Genomic DNA, 25,797 nt, shown 5'->3' with positions numbered 1-25,797 from the left:
TGAAGTTGTCAGACGTGGACCTGCACCAACCCCTCCTGCGTTTCGTCTGGGCACCGACTTTACAAACCCAGCAGAACCCCCAGGGCTGGGGCACCGCGTTCAGCATTTTAAACCAGCACCCGGGATCTGAAGGCCTGCCCACCCGACCCGTCACCTGCTGGGAGGGGAGCGGGGGCAAGTGCCGTGACTGCGGCTCCAGCCCCCGGAGGTCCACCTGCTTTCCACCCCAAAGCTGGCCAACAGCACTTGGGGACTGAGACCACGGGGCCCCTGAGCTTCCCAGAGTGACTCAGCCCCAGGACGTGCCACTCGCCGTCTCCTGTTGTCACCCTCCCTCCTGTCCCTCCCCACCTGCATGCCCGGCCCCCTTCACCTGCAGAAGCACCTTGCACTACAGGTGAGACAAGCATCCTGCAGCAACGGGCCCTGCTGTGGTCTCTGCCCTCTCACTAGCATCCATCCTCCTCCTCCTGAGGCCTGCACCTCCGAGGGCAAGTCACAGGGGTGAAAGGGTGGTCACAGGGGTGAAAGGGTGGGGGGGGGGTCACAGGGGTAAGGGGACGGGGGACACCCCCTTCCCAAGAACCCCGGGGAGGGCCAGAGTGCTCTTGGGAAGCTCTGAGTACCATCTCTGTGTCTGATGCCGGTCCGGGCATCCTTCGTATCTCTCATCTTTCCTGAATCCAGAATTCAGCTTGTTGGCTTCCATTTGGGAGTGTGGAAAACAACAGCCCTATCTACTCATAAAGAGAATTTCCCAAAATAAATGCTAAAGTTTGAGCCAAATTCACCATCCCTAAAAATAATGCAATTTTACCTTCAAGGTAATGATTAGTTGAAAAAACTTTTAAAAATGTACACAAAACAATTTGCCTTTTGTATTGGCTTCATCTTTTTCTCTTCATCTTTTTCTTAGTTCAGGGACTAGCCACTCAAGCCTAACCACTGGTCACCTAGGTTCAGGTGTAAAACCACGTGTCATCATGGAATTCGTTAGTAACGGTGGACTGACCGCATTTCCAAACCCAGACCTTTCCCGCTCCCCTTTCTAAGGACGGCGCCCACGGCGCCCGGGGCGGTACCTGGACTTTCTCGGTGGCGCTGGGCCACAGCTGCCGGCACAGCACTTTCTTGAGGACGTCGGGAAGGAGGCTGACGACGACGAGCAGGACGATGGCCAGCCAGGCGGGGCCGCTGGACAGCATTTGTATGAACACATAGTACATCCTTTGATAATTGAGGAACGGCCTGCAGCGTCGAGGGAAAGAAGAAACAAAACACGATGGCCGGAGAAACACCGAAATCCTGGCCTGTTTTCTCTACTTGCACGAAGAGCCCATTTGTCCTGGCAGTTCTCACTTTTGTCGCGACAGTCACTGGACAAGCCACCTAGCAGGCCTGCTGGGACTAATCACAGAAACACTGGGGTGTGACCTTTCCCTGTAATGCTGCGTGTTAACGCATGGGTAAAGGAGAGGAATTCTATGAAGTCATCCCAAAGGGGAAAATAAGTCCCCGAAGTTCAGTTTCAGAACAGCGGGAAAGACTTTAAAAGATGAAGTAGGTGATTTTTTTTGTACCTTAGAATCATATCTGCGCAATAGCTATTAATATGGAGAAGATATGCAAGCATGCGTATCTTCATGCATTCATATCTGCACACGTCAGCAGAACGATTAAATACTTAAAAAATTATGCCATAATATTTTTTTTTTAATTGCCATAAAAATACAGAGAATGAAATGACTCTCCTGCCAGGTGAATCACAAAAGCCTCTGGAAAGGGGCAGTGATGATGGTAAACTTGGGTTACACAGCTTCACGGCTCCGAAGCCCCAAGGCCCAGGAGCTGCCGGGGAGTTTTCGGGGGAGCCTCCCATTTACACAGCCGCTCTGGAGCGCTCGCTAGAACCGCAGGGATCTTTGGCCTGGGGCAGGGTTGCTGGAAACCCACCAAAAGCTGGTCTGGTTTTCCTGGATTTCCTGGTCTCCAAGAATGTGCAATGCATGGATCTGGCCACTGGGGGGTCAGCAACAGAGCGGGTCATTGGGTGGATGTCAACTCAGCAACCTCCACGCGGGGACCTGATGGACCCGGGAGCCTCTCCCCCATTTCAGGGGCCGCCTGCCCCTCCCGGGAGCTGAGATCAGCACTGGGGACGCCAGGTGGAGGGGACACTGCTTGTGGCCTCCCGTTCGGCCAGGCTGTGGTCCCGGGCCTCACTCGCCTCTCCCCAGTCCCAGCCCTGCTCAGGAAACTCTCCATCTTATGGGGGAGGTGGAAACGTAAACAGGAGAATTACAGGAAAATCCAGCATACGCTGTGACAGGGGAAGGAACAACTGCTTGGGGGACCAGGTGGAAATGCCCGCCTGGGAGGTGACTCGAGGGAAGAGTGGATGAGGCTGATGGGCCGCCGGGTTTCGAAAGATGAACAGGAGCTCACCAGGCAGGCTAGTTAGAAAGGACGTCTGGGCAGACGAACAGCGCCGGCAAAGGCAGGCTTGTGGCAGATGCCAGATGCAGCCACTTGCTGCCCTCGTCAGGACTGACCACTGTATTGCAATGGTCTCTAGACCGGTTGTCTTGTTTGTGTGCCACTCCCAAGTTCACTTTCAACACAGCAGCCACGGCGACCTTCCTAAAAGTGCAGTCGGACTCTGACGCTCCTCTGCTTAAAATCCTCGATGGCCGCAGGCTGGGGTCTCGGTCCTACGTGGCCGCCAGGCTGGGGTCTCGGTCCTACGTGGCTGGCAGGCTGGGGTCTAGGTCCTACGTGGCCGACAGGCTGGACCTTCCTCCCGCTGCCGGGCCCTGCCCCAAGGTGTTTGCACGTGGGGCTCCCTTCCTTAGGAAAGGGCTCTGTCTGGGGTCCGACTGCCTCGGCCCAGGGCCAGCTCCCCTGGCGCACCCACCATGATGATGATGGTGCTTTTCTCCCAGGTTTCCCTTTAAATAACAGCTTTTTTGCGGAGGCCTTCCCCAACCTTTGATCTGAAATAGGTCCCTTCCTGTAGCGTCCGGTCTGCTCCTCCCCTGTCACATGTACGATGCAGTGTGTCTCCCCCACTGAGAACCTGGCGGAAAGGTGCAGGGACCACACCCACCTCGTCCCCCGCGGGCCCCCCGGCCCAGGCGCCACGCCCCACCCCCCACAGGAACGAGGTCGTACGGAGAATGAGTGGTCAGCCCTCGAGGAGAGACGCAGCAAGACTAGTAACGTAATGACGATTCTATAATTACCAACTCCATACCAGATAATCCCTCCCCAGAGGAGGGAGAAGACGACGTAGAACAGCAACGACCCCCAGATCACAACGTGGTTTATCCAAGTCCAGTAGTGGGTGTCCAGCGCCAGCTGAAAGAGGGAAAAGGTGACGGATGGCGGTGTTACCTGGGCAAGGCCCTGTGAGCCCTGGCAGCTGGGGGAGGAGGCCAGAAACCACGGCCTCCGAGTCTAAACACTGCCAGTAACTCTGCCCGGATCCCGGGGAGACGCTCCCACAGGGCGACTCGGGCGACGGCTCAAGGCACGGGTTGTATTTCTACCCAGGACATTGCTTTGGGATTTTCCAAGACTCAGGTTGGTAGGATTTGGGACCTCCATAATGATATTCCGGGAAGAATCCGACTTGACTTGAAAGAGAGCTAAAGTTTCCACAGTACATTAATTTGTTCCAATTACGATATATTTTGCTTATACTAGGGGTGGGGCAGATTGCCATTTAAAAGAAGTCTAATCCCCATCCCTTCATACAGAATAGGCTCCTTCCCTCCTTCACCTTCTGTGTAATTCTGGCCTTTGCCCCTCGGGGCCGGGGCCGAGTTGGTGGCGGGGAGAAGACCCCGGCAGGGTTAGGGTTAGGGTCACGACTCACTAGGAGGGTTGACTGTGCCCGCAGGAGGCACGTCGGGTCAGGGGATGTACCTTCAGGGTGACCGTAAACACCATCACCGTGAATACCAGCGTCCCGAAGGTCCAGTTCCCAAACATCTGTGGAGACAAGAGTCCACGTCGTCTCCCACTAAGGAGAAGGATTCTCCTCCTTCGCGCTCCGCACGAGGGGCAGAGAGCACCTCCCACTGCCCCGCCTGACACTTCCAGCGCCAGAGACGCGGAGACCCCGCGATGTCGCCACAACGTGAGAGGGAGGCCGGCCGAGCCCGGCTCGCTAGGCCCCGGATCCCGCAGCATCGCCGGGGCGGGCGGTGGTTCCCGGTGGGCGCCCCGTCCTTCCTGCACTGCCGGCCCCCGGTGTTGCCCACTCGTTGCTCCCGCAAACGGTGGCCCTGCTCACAAGCTAGAGCAGGACACGCCTGAGCTAGAGTCACGGTCTGCACGGGGCCGAGCCCGCTCTTCCCGCGGACGAGACCTTTACCCGGTGGCCCAGCCCACGCTCGGTACAGGCGCGTGTCTAGCCTCTTTCACCTGTCGGCTCGGAAGGCAAACCACTGCTGGCATCGTCCTGGGAGCCGTGAGAGCGACAGCCTTGTCCCCTGCGGGGCGGCATCGCAGGGACGGGGCCCCGTGGGAGTCATGGAAATGGAGGAGGGGAGACACGACAGAGCTGCACCAGGGCCCGGGCAGGTTCACGGCCAGAACCTCGGACACGCAGCGGCCCCTGGACGAGGCCCCGGCGGGATGTGGGCTTGGCCAGCGGGGAGCACACACGTCCGCCTGGAGACAAACACGTTTCTCACCCACAGACACAGACACAAGCAAAAGGAAACACCAGCCACTTAAGAGCCTTCCTCCTGGGGACAAACCAGCCTCTTGGACATGTTATTTTACAAGAGTTATTGTCCTTGAGATTTCTACACCGCCTAGAGCCGACCCATTTCTGGTGGTCGGATTCTGTGAGCTGGGCCTCTCAGAAAATGCTCCTAGTTCTTCTTTAAGAGAAAACAAAGCTTTACGTCACAAAGCATTACAAGCTGGAATAAAAATTGCTTTCCCGTATGGTTAGTTTTCAACCAAAGAAACATCCCTACACGCGACTCACTTCAGGCGAGCATGTGGGCTGCAGGCCTTGTGAGGTGTTTACCGAGGGCAAGAACCTACTTGCAGAATTCTAGGAGAAAAACCAAAGCGTCAGGACTTTTGCAGGAAACAGACTTAAGGACCCTCATCGCTTTATTCTCCGCTTCATCAGCGTAATCAAAACTGGGCTCAGATCCACAGCCACAGTGGCCCTCCCTGGAGGTGACTCTGTCCCCGAGGTGGGGGACACCTGCAGTGTCTGGGGACACTTCGGGGGAGGGGGGCTACTGGCGTCCAGCAGGCAGAGGCCAGGGGTCTGCTAACTGCACCGGGGCAGCCCTACAACCAAGAACTCCCGGCCTCACCGGCGACAGTGCCCAGGCTGGGAAACCCGCAGAAACACGGCTCTCTCTTCAATGCTTAATGTCGGGGGCAGGAAAGTTTACCGCTGAGGTGGGTTGCAGCTCGGCAGTGGCCAGCAGGTGCAGGAGGACACAGCGCCTGCTTCCTTTTCATTGGAAGCTACCGTTTTTAGCCAAAAGCAAAAGGTGAAGGTGCAGGGAGGGGGCAGCTCTGAACCCCGCGGGCACCGTCAGCTCAGCTGGACGGGCAGGAGCCCTCACAGCCCATGTGTTTGTCACCCCCGCTTGGCAGGGATTCAGAGATCTTTCACAAAACTGTTAGATGACAGCAAATGTGGGCGTGGAACACGAGTGGCAGTGACAGGGCACCTCCAGCAGCATCGCAACCGGGGACAAAGTTCCGATCACTCAAATGGCTTCTCGTCTCTTCCCGAGAGGGGTGGGACGGTGCTTCCCAAGGCACTGCCGAGATTCCCAGGATTTGGTAGATTCTGGTGGATCTGGGATCCACGCCCAGCCCAGCAAAACAGAGGGTGTGATTTTTACAGGCCAACAGCAGTAAAGCACAAGTACCTTGAATCAGATTCGGGCATTTGGGTTGGAACCCGGGCAAGATTGCACACCTGCCCGCCTTCACCTGTGCCCTCCGCCAGCTGTGGCAGCTCACTGGGAGGTGGTCATGGTAACACCCCCGTAAGCTCCTCTCGGGTTCCTTATTTAAGGGAGCCCTCAGGTCAAGCTGAGAGTCAATGTATTATTGAATTCAATGGCCATTATTTCTATGGACTTTGGGGGTGATTCACTGGCGCTCCAATCCCCTTTCTCAAAGGGGTGTCCTGAGGGCCGGCCTTTTTCCCAAGTGATATCAGTTCCCCACCCCCCAGGAAGCCCCAGGGCTGATCTCCTAAAGTAACATGTGTCTCCGCGGAGAACGTCATGAACTTCCGGGCCTCGCTCGGAGGATGAGGAGGATTCAGTAGGAGGTCTCCAACCTCCCCCCCACCAGGTCCAAGTTTAATTCCTTCTCCTCACGCTCCGCCCTCCCTCCTCCTCCTCAGGAGCATGTTGTAGGAAATTTTACTGCTCACAGAAGCTCTGAAACCTCGACCAGTTTAATTTTTACGTGTGAAGATATTCCACGACCAACATGTCTTGTGTTTCCTCAAGATCGCAGTCACAAGGAACATCTAGTGCGTTCGCTCCACGTGCTGGTTCGGAACCTCTGCTGAGTGCTGGTGTTCTCGTCCTCAGCCCGCTGGGGACCGCTCACGTCCCAGCTCTCTAGATGTTTACTGGCTTCTATTACAACGCGCCCCAAACTTTCAAGCGTTCATCTAGGAATATCCCGCAGTTCAACAATAAAACAATCATTGTCTTATATTCTCACTGGAGAAATAATACAGCTCTTGATGTCTGTGCAGAAAATGCTCCACAAGTGAATTTCTCTTTTTCAAAAGTTATCAATGATTCAGTTGTTCTCAATAGATCCACGAACGTGCCTACAGAATGATTTAGGTCTTCAGGGGTCACCTCCCAACCATCACTAGACCAGGGCAGCTACAGTGTCCCACCAAGAAGACATGCTCGTCCTCCTTGGAAGGGGACAGCGATGACCGGTATCACCACCGAACCACCTGCTGCCCAAGACCAAGGGCATCACCAGCCCCGAGGCTGCCCTTGACGTACAGCTTTGTTTGCAGCTTTATCTGAATTACTACAGAACCAGCCTACAATATCATTTTTGGTTTTGTAAGTGATGCAACCCCCTTACCTGCCAAACAAACAAGAATTTAAGAATCAGTGATTCAGAGCGAGAAGGCTCTGTGCGGAGCCCCCGAGGTACCGCGGGGGTCGAGAGTCAGACCATCAACGGGGTGCACTCACCACGCGTGGCCCTGGGGGCTCCCCACCTCCTGGGGCTCCTGTTCCCCTGGTGATAAAGGTCTACCCTGGGTCCCCGCAGGTGTCCCTCCACTTATGCTGGTCTTGCTCTCACGCCTCTACGTCTTTAGGTTGTTTATCGTCCCCCGCACGCCAGTGACCCAAGGCACAGCTGTGGACAAACGCCCAGGTCCAGCACCTCACTTGGTACGACTGTCCCGCATGCTGCCCTGACATCACCGTGCATCTCGGGAGCTTTTCAAGTGACAGGGTGTGCGTGGCCTGTGCTGACCCTGTTCCCACGGGGGCCTCAGAGCTCCTGGCCCGTGAGCACAGGGCCCCAGCCAACTGGCGTTTTTTTCTACCTTGCTCTCCCTTCCTGCCATCGTTTCAGATTCTAACCAACACTTCTGTCCCATAACAGCTGAGCAAAGGCACAGAGGTGGCGGGTGGGGGAGGGATGGTACGTAACCATCTCACGGAAAAGACCCCTTCTAGACGCCGGGATCCAGGTTCCATGGTGGCTCAGGGCATCCTCAGGAGCGAGTAGCAGAGAAACAGGAAACGGCAGAAGCCCTTGGCTCACGGGAAGGGCCTCAAGGCACCCGGGCCTGCAGCTCCGACCACAGCAGCGGCAGGAGGAGATGCGGCCCAGCCTCGCGCCAGGAAGGCCCCCCCGGCCTGCTCCCGAGGCCACTCGGGCGACCAGCACCTGTGTCCAGGGTGCATGTCCCCTCCCTGCTCACACCCGCCCTCTCGTGGGCTTGCAGAGCAGGGCCAACCATGTCACCACGTGACGTGAGCGTCAAGCAATTCAGCAGCCGCGTGGTCTAAAACACATACCCTGGGTTTGAGCTCTAATTCCCTGACCTTGTACAGTATTTATATGTCTGAACTTCCATTTCCTCGGCTTTAACACCGTGAAACTGTCCGACTGAAGGAGCGACCGTGGTGAGCGAGGGTGACGCCTGCAGAAGCGACTCACTGCCTGGATCCTGGGACCACGGATGCTCGGGACGCGAAGTCTGAGCTCTTTAAGGTACACGTGAGGTGCTCACTTAAAGCTGGGCCCGCAAGGAAATCTCACTAAAGATGCAGAAGAGCAAGCAGTAAGACAGCTCGACTCAACTACTGATACATGGCCTGGTGGCACCCGGGAACTATTCTACTAAAACTAAGACAAAGAGTAAATTCTTGAAAAATGTAAAGATTTTAGAAAAGTGCAATAAGACTTTGAAAAAATCCTCAAGATCAATTTAGGAAAAATTGGTTTAAGTTATAATGAGAGATAACAGCACCTTTCAGTCACAAGGAAAAAGAAACAGACAAATCGATGGGCAAACACACAGCAAGACTCTGAACTTCAGGCCAACCACGCGGAGGGACAAATGGGCAGAGAGGTGTCCCATCAAACAGGACATGCAGTAAACCTCTGTTCACAAGCTCCCCTTCTATACGTGGACCCTGGGACATCAGGCCAGAAGCAGGACACCGGGCCCCGGGCCTCTCGATATTCTCCAGGCGGGGGTGGAAGTTGGCCACGGTCAAAGCAGCATTCCCACCGGCCTCGCATGCTTGTGTGTCTTCCTACTTACTTAGGTCAAGGGAAGTCCAAACAGACCAAGTCCACTTAGAAACATCACTGACCCCGCTGGCGGTCCCCAACATGGAAATCCAGGGAGTAACCTCAGCAACAGTGACCCAAGTGGACACACACGTCTCTGGGACGACCCCAGTCCTACAGACATGGGGCAGCAACTAACAGCATTTCTACCGACAAAGCACACAGAGGGAGTCACGTTGGAAAATATTTTCGAGAAATATTTTATTTATAATGCACTCCAAAAACACAAAGGACACACCCACAGATTTCTTACCATGTGTGTGTTGGTGGTCACTATCTGAGAGTGGGAAGGAAGCCATGGCAAAAAGAAAAAAGCAAGATACAAATAAAACAACCCCTAGAAATTATGCAAAAAACCAGAGAGCTGAACGTCTCCCAGGAAACTGTAAATCTACTCGTTGCGAAGGAAACAGATACTTAAGGACGTGAACAAACACTACAATGGATTAAATACTAAATTATTTCCTATATTTAATAAGCCACGTCTCAATGATCGAATTGAACCACTAGATATATAGCTAACGGTGAATAAGTTACAGAACTAAAGCCTGGAACCCCTCAAGAAGGGTGTCCCTACAGTCGGCAGAACTCTGCCATCATGTCCCTTCCGTCCAGCTGGGGGGCAGACACCCAGACACGGTCCCCACGGGCTGTGCTGAGACTGCGCTGACCCGGGACCGTGCTGGATTCAAGCTCTATCCCCAAAGAATCCCGGAGCCACGTCGACACGACCCGGTTCCGTACTAACCTGTCCGTTGCTGGTCACGGTTGTGTTTTCAAACATGAAGTAAGCACCGAAGAAAAACACCAGAGCATCGAACACGCCTAAGAACGTCCAGTAAATGAACACCCGCCAGCGGAGGAGAGCATTCTTGGCGATGTCTCTAGGGGAGGCAAAGGGTGGGAACCTGTGATCGCGTCCACGCACACGCACCCACTCAGCCCCCACTGTGTCCACCGGCCCTGCGGGCGCCGTCCTCATCCGGGGGCCCCTGACTCGCGGAGAGCCCTGAGGTGGCAGAGCTGCAGGGACAGGAGGAGGAGGGCCCCTGGAGGGGGCGGGGCCCCTACTGACACCCGCTCAGCCAAGCCCCGAAGAGCGGGTCCTGGAGAAGCCCGGCCGCGAGCACGGGGTTCCTGGTCTCCCGCCTGGGGTCACCCCACACAGCCTGTCCACGTCGCGGCCAGACCCCCATCTCCACCTGTCGACTGGCCGGCACACGCTCTGAATGCACGGAGCCTGTGGGATGCCAGGTGCGCCTCATGACTGACCACGCCCCAAGGCACACCTGATGCTCTGCGGCTCCTCCGGCCACACAGCCTGTCACTTCACTCAACACCACACCTGGTCCCAGAGGGGCCCTGGGACAGCTTGTAGCACAAAGCTGTTGTAACCGAAACCATCACGGTCAAAGCACAGTAAGAAGGGAGCAAACACGCTGAGGTGTGAGGGGCGACGTCCCCAGCTGACACAGTGGGAAGGACCAACAGACATTAAGTTTGAGCTTCCTGGGAGCAAAAGCAAAATGTTCTCCAGACTGCATTTTACTACATATGGATATTCCTGAACAATTTGTTTGAATATTTTATTTCTCAAAGTGGACTGTTATATCACTACAGGAAGAAAGACGGCAGCGCTCACACTTCTGCTTCTGACAGTAGGGACACAGGACACAGGGACACGCTGGCATCCACTAATGACAAGACCGCCGGCCTCCGGGACCAGGCTGCACATTTCGCGATAGGACTTCCTACACCTGTTAGTTTAGTTCAATAACGCAGAGAAGCTGCAGGATTCCCTCTGGGTGTGTGTTCTCCTATTTTCTTAGACTTATTCCTGTATCATTAAATGCACGTGACAAACTCAGAGCTTGCTTTTTTTATCACCTACAGGGATTATTTTGGACCCCAACACTTCAAGACCCCATTTAATGGCTAATGATTCTGATGAAGGCCGTGGGGCTGGCGACGTGTCTTGACTGTGTGGGCACAGGGCTCACACACGTGAAAAGCCTGCACAGAATTAAGTGCACACACACGTGAGTACATGTGTGCACATGAACAAGGACCAGTAAAACTGAGGAAACTCCAGTAAGACGGCTGGGCGTGTCGCATTGTTGCCCCGCTTGTGACCCTGTCCTGCGGTTCTGCAGGATGGTCTGTCAGATGTTACCACTGGGGAAACTGGATAAAATCTCACAGAATCTCTCTACTATTTCTTACAGCCACATGTGCATCTAAAATGTTCTGAAAATAACACGTTTAATTTACAAAGCCACAATAAACAGTGACACATTGAATCGGTCAGAGATCCTGGGGTGCAGTTCTAAAATAGCAGAAAAATCTTTTCCTTGTTATTAAAAATACTTTTTAGCAGAAGAGAGCACCCTGAGATCAGCTATGCTAACTTTTCTCTTTTCTCACTGAATGGAACCTATTTGGACCTGCAAGGATCATTTAGGCCATAAATCCACTGGGGTCACAAGGGGATAGAAACTCTCACCCCAAGTTCTTTCATAACCACTGAAAAACACGGTGAAATACAAACTGGCTTAACGTGTACATTTCAAACGCAACATAAATCCTCTGTCTGAATTTGGAGTATATTCACTTAAATTACATTGCTTCCTGCTTGAAGAATCTCCTGTGGAAGCAAGTGTGTCAGCTGACACTGAATCGTCTGGTTTTTAAGGACGTCAACCGAGTGTTATCTGGATTCGCGGTAGGGCTGCCCGGTCCTTCTCCGTGTCTACAGCGGCTGTCTGCTTGAGGTACCTGTAGAGGGCAGGGTCCCTCTTGAGCGTGTCCATGGCGACGTGCTGCTCCATCAGGCTGTACAGCAGGATGGGGAGGGAGGTGAAGCTGATGTTGTACAGCGTCAGGTAGGCAGTGTCGTACAGGGTCTGCAGGACCGAAAAGCCACGTGAAAACAGCACCCGGGCATCTTGACAAGATTTTCGGATAATTTGTTTCAATATGCATATGTAGTTTTCATTCACAAAGGCCCACAAACATGAGCATTCTAAAAGCACACCGGGCCATTTTTTCTACAGATACAGAAGGACAAGGACATTTTTCAAAGTGTCATGATGTCGACTTGTCTGGATTAAAATCACAGCAGACCCACCCGGTCCTGCCATTCCAAACCTGCAACAACAGAAGGTTGCATAAAAGTTTGCAATTCTGATCGCCACCTCCAAGCTTCGATTTTCCCTGGTCCTGGATGCTTTAGATGAAAGCAGATCAGCGACGGAACGGGGGTCATCTGGCCTGCATGCCCTGCCGTCCACCCTCCGCCCACCACAGACACATGCGGGGAAGCGGGATAAGGCTCAGGTGAGCTCGACCTCAGGCCTCAGGACTCACCTGTTGTGAAAACCCACAGAAGAACTGGTATAAAAACTGAGGGAAAATGAAGCAGACATTCTGAAAGACAAGTCACACGCCTGTTAATCAAGGGCACACTGTAACAGGTGTCACTTTTCTATCCCGTCACAGAGCTTGGCCACGTGACACACTCTACCTGGGCAAAGGGCCCCACATTCTCCAGCAAGACGGGCAATGGCTCTAAAACTCTTCGCTCATCTCAGGGGCTCCCACAGTGCACAGGACCATTCTGGTCACCCTGAGATCAGACAGACTCAAGGGAAACTTGTGGCAGAGAAATGAGGAGGCAACGTCCGTGTCAGCACAGACAGGAAAGAATGCAACCGCATTAAAGAAGAAGAAACTACTTCAAGGAGCTATAAAAGAATGCCCCTTCCTCAAGTGTTCTACAGCCCGTATCTCACTGGTTCCACATTCAGTTTTGAGACTGTGCGAAGAGAGCTGGGCGTTTGCTCCCGTGGTCCTACGATTACCCCCTCCTTTCTGATAGTCACTTCTATCCACGGACAAATCAGCCCTGTAGCCTCGGGGCATCGTGCCAGACGAGCCATCGGTCACACGCTCTGAGACGGTGAGAGGGGAAAGGAAAGCCTTCCTACCTTATAAAAGAAGTACTGCACAAGCTCCGATATTCGAATGTAGTAAAAGTGCCCATGAACAAGCAGCATCTTCTTTAAATGCTTAAATTTCGGTATCGCGTAGTCACTGTTCCTGGCAGCCTGGCGACCTTCCTTCCCAACGATGCCTACAAGAAGGGAGCAAGCGTGCTGAGTAAAGCCCTTCTCGACGCCACGCAGGCGGACACGGACACAGGCAAAACGGGCCGAGGCGGAACCGTGACTGTCGGATTTCCAGTCACGAACGCTCTGTGTCACAGACAGTGTCCTGAACGTGTGTCTGAATTCTATGGCCCTGCCTTGGCTGTGTCCTTTCTCGTCCAGCTGCGTGATAAACCCGGGTTACCAAGAGGCGCAGGGAAGCAGAACCGAGGGGCTTACCTATGCCCACGTGGGCCTCTAGGATCATGCTGACGTCATTGGCGCCGTCACCAATCGCTAAAGTGATAGGGCGCTCTTTTGAAAATTTGATTAACTTAACAATCTGGAAAAGAAGTAAGTGCAGATTTTATCGTCTCTGTTGTATTTTTGCAAAGGTCATTCACTAACTAGGCAGAAACGACAAAGATGTAAAGTTAGCCAAGGAAATATGAAACAACTATGTGCTTAATTAAAGTGAATTATTTACTATATGCCGTCTATTTTATCCACTTAGGATAAAATCTTTTTCACGTCAAAAGTGAAACACACTTAAGCAAAAGCAGCTAAGAAATGACTGTAGTAGGACGAGCTGAGCAGGCTGGTGGGCAAACAGGATGGAGAGTGAAATCCAGGAAGTCATTTGCAGGGGCTGCTCCACTCCTTATGTAAACGTGGGGGGAAACAGATTTAAATATACGGGGCGGAATGTGAACGCTGCATTCCGTTAGAAGATACTGCTATTTCAAGCTATCTGGTTTCAAGCATCTATTTTTTAAAATAAGCTGTTCATTTACTTTTCAAATTTGTCATGTGTGCAAAACCAAATCTGACAACTCAATGCAATGAATAATTTCCAAATTTTTAGTCTGTTTCTTTACAGTCTTTTTTTTCCTATTTATGTGCCTAAGTATAAGGTTCTACGATGTAAGACTGAAAAGATGAGGAAAAAATGTGTGGATTGTCTTCTTGTTTCAAGACTGAGACACTAATTGGTATTAAAGTTTGCGAAAGTCAGTTAAGAACCTAAAAGAAATACCAAGTAACATGTGAAGACCAAACGACACCCTTAGTTCTGTTCTGGACATCACTATACGAGGTTTACTCAGAGTCACACACTTAAGAGGGACAGTCGGGAATAAAACCATTTTTATCCCAAATACAATGTACATGAATTCTTGAGTCTGCTTCTCTTCACTGAGAATCACCCCAGGGCGATGCTGGTGTTTTATGCTTAGTGACACTGTCACGTGGCAGATCAGTGCAGCACGCATGCAAGGATGCTAAAAATGACCCCTTTGCACGTGGTGTTCAGTATTTTACCTTAAGCACTAGGTCAGTCTGAGAAGCTGACAGTTTCCTTCACGAGCAACTCAAGAGAAACTGATCTCCCTTATCTAAAATGTGGTTTACAGAATTGGGGCCGTTTTAGGTTTACCAACACCAGAAAGGCACACGTGCTCACGTTTGTATCCCATATGCTTTAAAAAATATTTAATAACACACAACAGGGGGCTTCCCTGGTGGCGCAGTGGTTAAAAATCCACCTGCCAATGCAGGGGACACGGGTTTGAGCCCTGGTCCAGGAAGATCCCACGCGCCACGGAGCAACTAAGCCCGTGCGCCACAACTACTGAGCCCGTGCTCCAGAGCTCGAGAGCCACAACTACTGAGCCCATGTGCCACAACTACTGAGCCTGTGCTCTAGAGCCCTCGAGCCACAACTACTGAAGCCCGCGCGCCTAGAGCCCGTGCTCCGCAACGAGAAGCCACCACAATGAGAAGCCGCGCACTGCAACGAAGAGTAGCCCCTGCTCGCTGCAACTAGAGAAAGCCCACATGCAGCAACGAAGACCCAGCGCAGCCAAAAAAAAAAAAAAAAAGAAAAAAACACATGTCAGGTGGTGTTTCCACAAGAGTGTGGTGCAACGGGCAGAACGTGAGTTCGGAGTCCGACAGAGTGGAAGCCGATTCGGACCGCCACTTTCCAAATCATCCCTCCAGGCAGGTTCTCCCGATTTTCTGTGTCTTAGGTACTTCATTCCTAGAATTAGCACAGCCTCCCTCGCCTCAAGGGTTACCGTGAGGGTCAGGTGGGTTCGCACCTGCCTCAGCAATCAGCACACAGTAGGTGCTCGACTGCAGCTGCCTCCCTCCCGGCTTCTGTACAGACTCTTACAGACGGCTTTACCTCCTTGATACAGTTCTGTTTACGTGAGAGGTGGGACGAACATCTCCCTTGGTCTCTGTACCCGGAAGGGCCATCCATTTGATTCCATCAACGCTTACTAACCACAGCGAGCACAGTAAGTCTCACGTTTCAATTTCTATCATTTTTGCTTCCATTTTTAAAAGGAGGTGCTTTGCTAGATTTAAAAAAAAACCCAGAGGCTGTAAGGGCTCATGAATGGCTCTCACTACGTAACCCCCTTCCCCCCGGGGTCCCTAGCTGGCTCCTGGCGGGCACGGACCTGGGCCTTCTGCAGGGGCGCCATCCGGCAGCAGAGCACGGCGCTGCAGTTCCGGCAGATGTCCAGGAAGAGCTCCCGGTAGCTGCTGGAGCTCCCGTCCTCACGTGGCTTCATTATCAAGGACAGCGCGGCGCCATCAATAATTAAACCGTAGTCCTGCGTATCGGCTGAGAGTCTGTTAGATCATACAAACCGGAGAAATTACTCAACAACTAAATGCAGAGATTTGAGAAGACTACGTACTTTTTTGGGATATCTATAGATGCTACACATTCAGGATCAAGGATTAAGAAACCGGTTTTTCTTGTTTTGTCAATAATAATACAGTCTCTAGATTAGTGGCTGTAAGGCCTTTGATTACATTTTAAAATTGTGTGTGAATTAAACTTTCTCATTTCACTGAGGCAAAGCAAACAACGGTTGCAACTGTGGATTCCTGGGCGTGTTCCGGTACTTGACAACAGAAGGAGAGCGTTTATCCCGCTATTGAAGAGATCGGCCTTTATTCCCGAACTGCCTGGCCACCTCAGCCAACCACAGTCTTTTTATTGTTACAACTAATACCTCCTTGCTACTCTGCCCGGCTGACGTGACTTGGAAAGAACATGGTCGTAATATTTCTCTTTGCTGGGTTTCAAAATTACGAGTATCTCTAATCCCCAAAAGGAATTCTGCAGATAGGGCAAAGGGAAATATCCTTGTACTATTTATAAATGAATAATTTTAAATTCACATATGATTAGAGAGCTGCCTTTGCTTTACCTAAGTTAATGAAAATTTGAAATGATTCAAATGAAATCTAATCTTAGATCATGCATCTAATACCAGCAAGGACAGCATTGATAAAATGTGAATAAATTGGTGAATATTCTTGGATAAAACCACTGTTGGGCATACACTGTTTTGTCTTCATCGACAAACGACCATGCATTATTCACATCTCCCTCCTGCTCTGGCAGATGCCCTGAGGAATCCACGATGCAGCCCCCAAGCGTCGTAGAAGCAGATGGGAATCATGCCATGCACGATATTTTGTAAATCCATGAATCAAGTCTCTGCATCCTCAGCCAGCAGTCTGCAAGTGAGCATACACACACACACACACACACACCCCTGCTCTGATGCAAAAAGGCATGTCACAGTTGCTAAAGAGAAATAGCTCTGGTCATGGTCCCGACCACGGGATGCTGTTAGAGGCCAGAGGACAGGACCACGTCTGCACAAGGGAGCTGAGGCCACGGCCCTGCCCACGGAGCTTGCCCGTCCCTCTGCAAACGTCCTGCCTACCCTGAGAAGTTGTCGCGGGTCAGGCTGGCGCCGCAGTGCAGGATGGTCTTGCTCAGCTCGAAGAGCACGTCGTGCAGACTCTGCTCCTCCAGCCTCTTGGTGGTGACCTCGAGCAGCTGCGTATTCCTGCGGAAGAGCTTGCAGGCGTAGCAGGCGGCGGCTGCTGTCTCCATCTTGTCACCCGTGAGCACCCACACCTTGATGCCCGCCTTCTGCAGGGCCTCGATGGTGTCGGCCGCCTTCTCCTGCAGCCTGGGGGGCAGGGGGCGGGGGACCACACACACACGTCAGCGTGGACACAGCAAACCGAAGTACAGAATTCCAAGGACTTGTGATCTACTAAACTGTTTCCGTTTTTTGCCCCCAAATTAAAAAGCACGCTGGCTTGTGATTTACTGTAAAGGACCTGAAGCTGGTTACAGCTGTGTATTAACTTTTTACAACAAAACACTTCCTAATACCAGAAAATCCACAGGGATAAAATATTAAGAAACAAAATGGCATCTTGTACAAGTAACAGTTGCCGAGCACACAGTTTTCTGCCTGGTGGGACTTGCTACTCAGAGAGGATTTTACGCTATTATAAGAAGGCCCATCATAACCGCCAACCAAAAAAGTCTTAACCAGGGAAAAACGGGACCTGGAAAAGAGGTGACACTCACCACCTTTTCTTTGTGCATAAACTGCTCTAATTTTGCCACGTATCAAATTGGAGCCCAGGTTCCCCTGGAGAACGTGCAATGCCAGTCGCGGCTCTGGGACTGGCTGAGGGGCGTCACAGGCTCGCCGCGCGTCAGATGCTGCGGGAAGCACTCGCCTGCGACGTTTTGTCTTTGCCAGAACCTTGCAGGACGAGGACTGTGTTATGACCCTGGTCCACGTGTGGAAAACCCAAGGCTTGCAGAGGCCACAAGACAAGTCTGAGGATAAACGCCCCTCCTGATCTCGGTCAGGCTGTCTTGCCATCTGCGGAGGTCTGGCATCAAAACCATGTCTGCCTCATTTGGGGGCCTGCTGTGTTCTCTAGATTTTAGAGTCTTAGTTTTTGACAGATGTGTGTCAGCGATATACTGTATTTCTGTCCAGTGCTGAGTGAAAGGAAAGGGAAGGATCTGGTTTCTGCCTGGAAGCCTCGGGTTAGATTCTGGGGTAAACTTCCCAGGCCAAGTCTGGAGGTGATACAATCGTACTATTCTAGAGACAGAAAAAACCATCTCTCATTTCATCCTTTTTTGCAAAAAGGAAACCGAGGCCCAGAGTGGTCTGTAAAGATGCTGGCTAGAGATTTTGAAGAAATAATTTGTAATCAAATATCATCACTCCAACCCCTCCCCTCCCCCCCATCCCCGGGGATCTACTCTCAATGTCCTGAGGTGCCAGCTCCCCGCCGGGTGCATCAGCTCCCAGGACCCCTGTGAGGGTCCTCGGCTCTGCAGGCGAGGATCCCTCTGCCCTGAAGAGCCTTCCCTTCTCCCCAGTTCCTCCAAGGACCCAGGAATTTTACCAGCTATTATTGTCAGTTTTTGCAATATTCTACTTCATTATTTTAAATTCCTTCAATGAGTGATGACAAAAACACTGAGAATGTTAAGATCTAAAATGTTTACACTCGTATTTGGAAAGAACTAGTGACAAATTTAGGAACAGATTAGTTATTGATTCCATTCTAAAGAATAATTGAACAACATAGCCTTGTAGCTTGACTATTCCTCATATGGTGTGAAAATGCTGACCATTTCTGGTTTCTTCTGGGGAAGTGTGACTTTCAGGCCTTTTATTCGTGGAAAGTCAAACATCACAATAGCACAGCCTGACCCCTGTGCTATTACCCTAGGCAACCAAGCGGCCTGCCCGGTCCTGACGCGTGAACGCGTTCACCGGGTGCGGCTGACACCGGCTGTGGGGCTCCTCCCGCAGCGCCCCTGTAGCCCCTGCTGTCCCACTGCCACATGACTATTTCTGAAAACAAGCACAGCGAGCCTTTACCGATCCTCCACGGCCGTAGCACCGAGCAGGATAAGGTCTTTCTCTATCTGCTCATAGGCTTCTGCTAATTTCCTTTCCCGATCTTGAAGCGCCACTTTGGCAGCCTGCAGCAGCTTACAGATGCCTTCATATTCTTCTTGGATGAGCCTTTTGTAGGCAACGCACAAGGTCCGAAGCCCCTCCTGCAGGACACAAAGCAGCACTTAACGTGAACTCTAGGGTCACTTTGCTGAATATCACTTCCCAAAGCTTTCCCGACACCCCTCTCCAGCTAGAGTGACTAACCAGAGAACGAGAAACCAACCCACCCTCAAAGGGCTGGTCGTCTGCAACTGAAGCATATCCACCTTAAATATACGTAATCATGGTAGATTATAAAGTTTTCAAACTAGTAAGCATGGGAATACAAAATATAAACCAGGGCCGTCGAAAGATAAGACTTTGTTCTTTTATTTTGACAAATGAAGAGTTAACCTTTTTTAGGATAGCAATTTGCAATTTATAGTAAATATCAAGTGATATTTCTTTTTTCTTTGGCCACACCACGTGGCATGTGGGAACTTAGTTCCCTGACCAGGGATTGAACCCACGCCCCCTGCAGTGGAAGCTCAAAGTCTTAACCACTGGACCACCAGGGAAGTCCTATCAAGTGATATTTCTAAAGTGACACTTTACGTGGGGTGTTTGTGCAACACTTTGATCTTATTTGGGTCTCACTGCAGGAAAACCACACGGTTATTGATCAAACCTATCGGGTCCACAGGAGAGTAAAATAAGAACCTAAGACTAATTCTGGATGTCAGGGCACAAAGGGCAAGCACACCAGCCGGCAGGGCACCAGGAAGCTGGGGTCTCGAAGGCGCCACACGGAGCACTTCCACTCCGTCAACAGACGTTTCCTTCGGTCACGATGAAGCAACCATCACAATGGCCCCACTGGCGACCTTGGATGATCCCCTTCTGCTTCCCTTGTTCCTTCAGCCCCAACTCTACTGATCCCCTGAAATGAGCCAGAGTCTCCTACGTAATCAGTCCAAATTCTGGGAGGACACTGGTTTCTAAGATTTTAAGAAGGTTTTCCACTATATGAATTCTAATGTCCCATAACTCTCAGGGAACGCGTCACATCTCTCATATTTTCTCCGACCTCCAGATGCAGCCGAAGGAAGGATCACGGTCAGGTTAACAGCTCCTATTGTCCCCGGGGCTCTCGGAAGCCTGGAGGCAGGAAGGGAGCCCCCGGGAAGGAGCAGGACAAAAGCAGCATCTGTGTGTCCAACACTCTGGGAAGGCTCTGAGCTCCGTGACCGCCCACCGTCCAGGTGCTGAGTCCCTTCAGAGGGGAGCAAGCAAGCAGCCCTCTCGCCTCTCCCTGAGAAGGCAGGTCCCTCCCCACCCCTGAGCTGTGAAAGCGTAGAGATGCTGTTCCCCTGCATCCTTCCCGGGTCCGCTCGCCGCTCACTTCGCTGCCCTCCTGACTGCCTGCCTCCTTTGTGGGGCGGGAGCTCTCGGGCCGCTGGCACTGTCTTACTTCACCCCCGACTCCTTGGCACACAGTAATAACTCGGTAACTTCTGCCAAAAAAAGTAAGTGGTTGAAGTTGGATCAGACGCATCCATGGTGATCAAGTTACAGATCAGAGACATGAACTTGAACTACAGAACAGATCCTCTGGCTTCTCCTAAGAGGTGAAACGCACAGGGTGTATGACTTCCTTCTCATGCCAGAAAAACTGCACGGTAAGAAAGAGGTTTTACGAGGATAGTAATTCAGAGCTGTCCCAGAACAGAGCTGGTGTGAACGGTCAGCAGAAACTTCAGAAATAAATAGAACCTTGCTTTTAAAAGCAGCTATGGGACTTCCCCTTGTGGAAACATGGAGTAGAAATACTTTCCTCTATTCTTCCTGCGAAGTATTACTAAAACCCTGGACACTGTATATAAAACAATGCTGATATACAAACAAAGCCAGACAAATACATCACAAGGAAAGAAAATTACGGCACATTATCCCTTACAAACATAGATGCAAAAATCCTCAACAAAATTTCAGTAAACTGACTCTAACAGTATGTCCGAAGGATTATATACATGACCAAGAGGGATTTATCCCAGGGATGCAAGGGTGACTCAACATATGAAAACCAATCAATGTAATGTATGACATAAATAGAACAAAGGAGAAAAACTCACATGATCATCTCAATAGATGCAAAGAAAGCACCTGACAAAACCCAACACCTGTTCATGATAAAACCGCTCAGTAAACTAGGATAGAAGGGAACTTCCTCAACCTGATAAAAGCCATATATGAAAACTCATAGCTAGCATCATACTCACCGGGGCAAGATTGAAAACTTTCTCCCTAAGAGCAGGAACAAGACAAGGATGGCTGCCTTTGCCACTTCTATTCAACAGGGTACCAGAAGTCTTAACCAGAGCAATCAGGCAGGAAAAAAAAAAATTATCAAGTTGGAAAGGAAGAAATAAAGTTATTTCTGTTCTTAGATGATAGGATCTTATATGTAGAAAACTCTAAGGATCTTATATGTAGAAAACTCTAAGGATTCCACCACCACCGAAAAAAAAAAAATTGTTGGAACTAAAAGACGAATTCAGTAAAGGTGCAGAATACAAAGTCAACACACAAAAAGCAGTTGCATTTCTATACACTAACTATGAACAATCCCAAAAGGAAATTAAGAAAACAATTCCATTTACAATAGCATCAAAAAGATTAAAATACCCAAGAATGAGTTAAACCATGGAGGTGAAAGATTCATAGACTGAAATACAATATTTTGCTGAAGGAAATCATAGAAGATCTAAGTAAATGGAAAGGCATCCTGTGTTCATAGATTGCAAGACTTAATATCCCACAATGACAACACCACCCAAAGTGATCTACAGGTTCAGAACAACCCCTATCAAAACTCCAATGGCATTTCTTGTGGGAATGGGAAAACCCACCCTAAAATTCACGTGGAATCTCAAGCGACTCAGAGTAGACCACAATCTTGTAAAAGAAGAACAAGGCTGGAGGACAGACTCACGTTTCCTGGTTTCAAAACTCACCGGAAAGGGACAAGTAACCAAAATGGTGTGGTCCTAGCATAAAGACAGACATAGACCAACGGAACAGAACTGAGAGCTCAAAAATGAACAGTTGCACATGTGGCCCAATGATTTTTGACAAGGATGCCAAGACCATCCAACAGGGAAAGAACAGTCTTGTTCAACCAATGGTCCTGACACAAGCGGCCATCCATATGTGAAAGAGTGAAGCTGGACCCTTACCTGTCCCACACACACAAAATTAACTCTAAATGGATCAAAGACCTGAATATGAGTGCTACATTATAAAACTCTCAGAAAAAAGAAAAAAACATAGGGACAAATTATGATCTTGGATTTGACAACAGTTTCTTAAATACGACACTAAAAGCACAGGCCGTAACAAAAAATAAATTGGACTTGATTAAAATGAAAAACTTTTGTGCATCAAAGGATACTATCGAGAGAGTGACAGACAACCTACAGACTGGGAGAAAATATTTGCAATTCATACATCTGATAAGGTGTTAGTATTCAGAATATATAAAGAACGCCTACAATTCAACAAGAAAAAAAACCTGATTAAAAAATGGGCAAAAAACTTGAATAAGCATTTCCGTAAAGAAGATATACAAATGGTCAATAAGCACATAAAAAGGTGCTCAACATCTTCAGTCATTAGGGAAATGCAAATAAAAACCATAATGAGCTACCACTTCATACCTAACCAGGGTGACTATAGTTAACAAAAATGGAAACCAACAAGTGTTGGCAAGGATGTGGAGGAACTGAAGCCCTCACGCACTGCTGGTGGGGATGTGAAATGGTGCAGCCTCTGGGGAACGGTCTGGCATTTCCTTAAAAAGTGAAACATATTGGAATTACCAGGTGACCCAGCCATCCCACTCCTAGGTACGTGATCAAAGGAACTCAGACGATACAAGTGCACCCATGTTCACAGCAGCATTGTTCCCCGTGGCCAAAAGGTGGAAACAACCCAAGTGCCCACCAACAGATGATGGATAAACAGTGTGGCACATGTAGCGCATCCACACGATGGAATATCATTCAGCCAAAAAATGGAATGACGCTCTGATTACGTAAGAACTCGGATGAGCCTAGAACAGACTGAGCACTCGCTTCAGAACAAAATGTGAGAAGAAAACCAAACAGGTCACAAGGGAAAGCATTAAGCGCCAATCACTGGAAGTCCTCAGGATAAAGATCTATTTTCTTCAAGACCATCACAATGTGCTTGTCATTCTGGACGCCCTCACCCCCCAACACCAGCGGAGGGCTGCGGAGGGTGGTGCCCGCCCAAGGGCACGTGGCCAGGCTTCCCGCGGCACATGCACGTGGCACCCAGCAGGAACGCGCCCCCCACGAGGGAGAAGAGGCGTGAGGCCGCCGCCCGCATCTCACCACTGCGTTGCGCTCCACTCTGGATCGGATCTGGTCCACCTTGCCTTCTATCACTCGGGGAAATATTGAAGAATCTGCTCCTTTGCAAAACAGATAAATTTCTCCTGGAAAACGAGAAAAGAAGATTTTCATTTAATCACTCTATGGGGAAGACGAAATTATTTTTCAAATGACGCTTTTATTAAAAACAAAACCAGAGATACCAGTGCAGAGACTGTCATGGAGATGTCGACTACCAGTTAACCTGTAAGATCAGGAAAACGTCAAAGCTACGGAGCCCCCGCCAAAGCCTCGTTTTATTCCGACAAGCCCAGAATCTCCGGAAAGTCAGGAACCAGGAGCGAAACTGGCTCCTGGGCAGCCTTCCGCCTGCTCCCTGGCAAGGATGTGAGTGAGGGACGAATGCCCTCGGGACCAGGGAGGGGTACGGACGCAGAGGACGTGGCCGACCCCAAATGGGGTAACGAGCTGCTGGGACACCGGGCGTGACCAAGAGTGACGGGAAACACCTGCCGAACGATCCTCCCCACACCTACTGCCCGGTCACGTCACACGTCTCAGCGCTGGGGGTGCGCGCTCCTCCCCCCTCGAGGCGAAAGGTTTTCCCCTCCAGACGGGTCGGGAAGCTCTCGGCTCGGACAAAACTGCGGGTGCCCGCGCTGACCCACAGGCCGCTGGCACCGGGGCTCCTCTTTCTCGAGGAATCTTCTGGCCTGCAAACCACGTGGCTCTCTGCTGGGGAAGCACCGAGCGGCTTGTCACAGCGGCTGCAGGGCCGGAGAGGAGGCACTGCCGCTGGGACCAGGCTCTATTCAGCACTTGTCATCAGACAGAAATCACGCACACCGAGCCCCGGCCCGGGGTGGGTCCCTGGAAACCCTAGACGCTGCCAGGCCGCGGGAAGGAAACCCGGAAGCCAAACCCAGGGCACCAGGAGGGGCCGGGAGGAGGGGGCACAGTGCCGGGGCGAGGGCTGGGGAGCCCAGAACCGGTGGTCCCCACGGGGATCTGCACAAGGGCCCGTGAACTCAGGGGCAGCGTCAGAGCCCACCGTGGCTCCATCCTTGGTCCCAGAAAGAACTATCTTCTGCAACATACGGAGCGAAACACTTAGAACACGGCCCGGTTCACGCTCACGGAAGTCCTGGAATTAAACCCAGGGCAACGTCCACCTACGGCCAGGAAGGATGGCGTCTGCAATGTGTGTCGCAGGCATGCGGAGGGGACACGTGGGGCAGAGCGGGGAAAGAAGCGGCAGCACGGCCGCTGCCCCCAGTGGGAATCTGAGGAGTGAGTCCGATCCCCAGGAGAAGCCTGCACACCCTCAGGCCATGACCCAAGAGTCCTGGTCACGTGCCCGCCACCAGCCGTGACTGCTAGGCAATGCCTGAACGTACGGCATCAGATATAGGATAAAACAAGTTTTGTGGTCCAGACAATTCTGAGTGGTGATACCTTCTTGAACAGTAATTCTTTTTCTAGAAAAATCACAGATGACTCCAAGTAACGCCCTGTGAATGACTTAAATTTTCTACCGTCTCAACCTGTCATCCCTCTGTACCCGCCGTAGACGTGGGACGTGTTCAGCCTGAAGACCTGGTCAAGCAGAGCCTCTGACGTGAAAACATCTGGAGTGGAAGGCAACATTTAACTTGCAAAGGACAAGAGCAGACAGTATTGGGCCCCAGCTGTAGACCTGCTTTTCCAGTTTTGTAAACGAGTAAGAAGCTAGAACTCCAGAGCAGTGCAAACACGCAGGTGAGGTGACCGTGGCCCACGCCAAGCGCCGTGGGACCTGGGTGGCTGCCACGGCTGCAGTGGCTTCTCGGGGAGAATCCTCAGAAGCTCAGGGCTGCAGGGGCTCTGGTCTCCGTCCTGCCCACGAGGCTGTCAGTCAGTGCCTTTAGGGTCATCTCCGGGGAGGTATTACTACTTAGACAACAACTTGTTTAGTTAAATATTCAACGTCTCTGAGAATTCACTGCTGCCCTGCGGGGTTCTGATGGCCTGGCCTCTCCCCTCCAGGAAGGGGTTTCTAACGGTGCGAATGCCGAGGAGGTAAGTCCTTCACGTGACCCAGCTCCTGCTCCAGGCTGAGCCACGCTCCTTTTGACGGGAAGTGTCGCTGTTTGTGAAGATTCCACGGTCCACACCTCGGTTCCAGCGCTGTGCTGGGGCGGGTCAGGAGAAAGGGGAAAAGGGGCAGAAGATGGTCTGTGACCAGCTGAGGCGTTGCTTCCCGAGGCTGTGGCCGTGCCTGCCGGCTCACGGACTGTCTCAAGCATGACTCACGTTTGTATGGGGGAAAGTCACAAGAGAGAAAGACTGATGGTGTGACCTTGCGCGGTTGAAGGCCTTCATCCTGGATGGACCCGGCGCTGCCAGCGCACAGCATGGGGAGCACCAGCCCAGGGGACTCGTCTCCAAACATGACGGGCCGCGTGCTTCCCGTGTCCTGCTGCCCCTGTGGCCACGTGTTCGGGGCAGCATTTACACAAGGACTTGATGTCCACGGCGCCCACTGGTGCAAGGCTCGGTGGTGGAGCCGTCACACCTGACAGCCTGTTTCGGAGGCGAGGGGGCCACGCG

At 51.4% G+C, this 25,797-nt stretch overlaps 1 protein-coding gene across 5 annotated transcripts in view; it reads right to left on the bottom strand.

Annotated features, from left to right (window-relative positions):
• Positions 1-25,797, bottom strand: part of ATP11A (ATPase phospholipid transporting 11A) — a 125,638-nt gene that overhangs the window by 7,006 nt on the left and 92,835 nt on the right. For 4 of the 5 annotated variants that reach the window (XM_068527021.1, XM_068527022.1, XM_068527023.1 and 1 more), the window contains 12 exons: positions 23,209-23,312; positions 18,734-18,915; positions 16,748-16,999; positions 15,461-15,635; positions 13,233-13,335; positions 12,834-12,979; positions 12,214-12,273; positions 11,623-11,750; positions 9,596-9,731; positions 3,928-3,993; positions 3,254-3,357; positions 1,083-1,248 (listed from right to left, as the gene is read on the bottom strand). In XM_068527021.1, the coding sequence (XP_068383122.1) occupies positions 1,083-1,248; positions 3,254-3,357; positions 3,928-3,993; positions 9,596-9,731; positions 11,623-11,750; positions 12,214-12,273; positions 12,834-12,979; positions 13,233-13,335; positions 15,461-15,635; positions 16,748-16,999; positions 18,734-18,915; positions 23,209-23,312 (1,622 nt within the window). Of the gene's footprint in view, positions 1-1,082; positions 1,249-3,253; positions 3,358-3,927; positions 3,994-9,018; positions 9,125-9,595; positions 9,732-11,622; positions 11,751-12,213; positions 12,274-12,833; positions 12,980-13,232; positions 13,336-15,460; positions 15,636-16,747; positions 17,000-18,733; positions 18,916-23,208; positions 23,313-25,797 lie in introns of those variants that run through there. The other variant, XM_068527025.1, reaches the window with a different exon arrangement.

This window comes from Eschrichtius robustus, chromosome 18 (assembly GCF_028021215.1).
Source record: "Eschrichtius robustus isolate mEscRob2 chromosome 18, mEscRob2.pri, whole genome shotgun sequence".
In the NCBI taxonomy this organism is placed as follows: Eukaryota; Metazoa; Chordata; class Mammalia; order Artiodactyla; family Eschrichtiidae; genus Eschrichtius; species Eschrichtius robustus.
The sequence above is the reverse complement of the archived record's forward strand: the minus strand, read 5'-3'. Positions and strand labels throughout refer to the sequence as shown.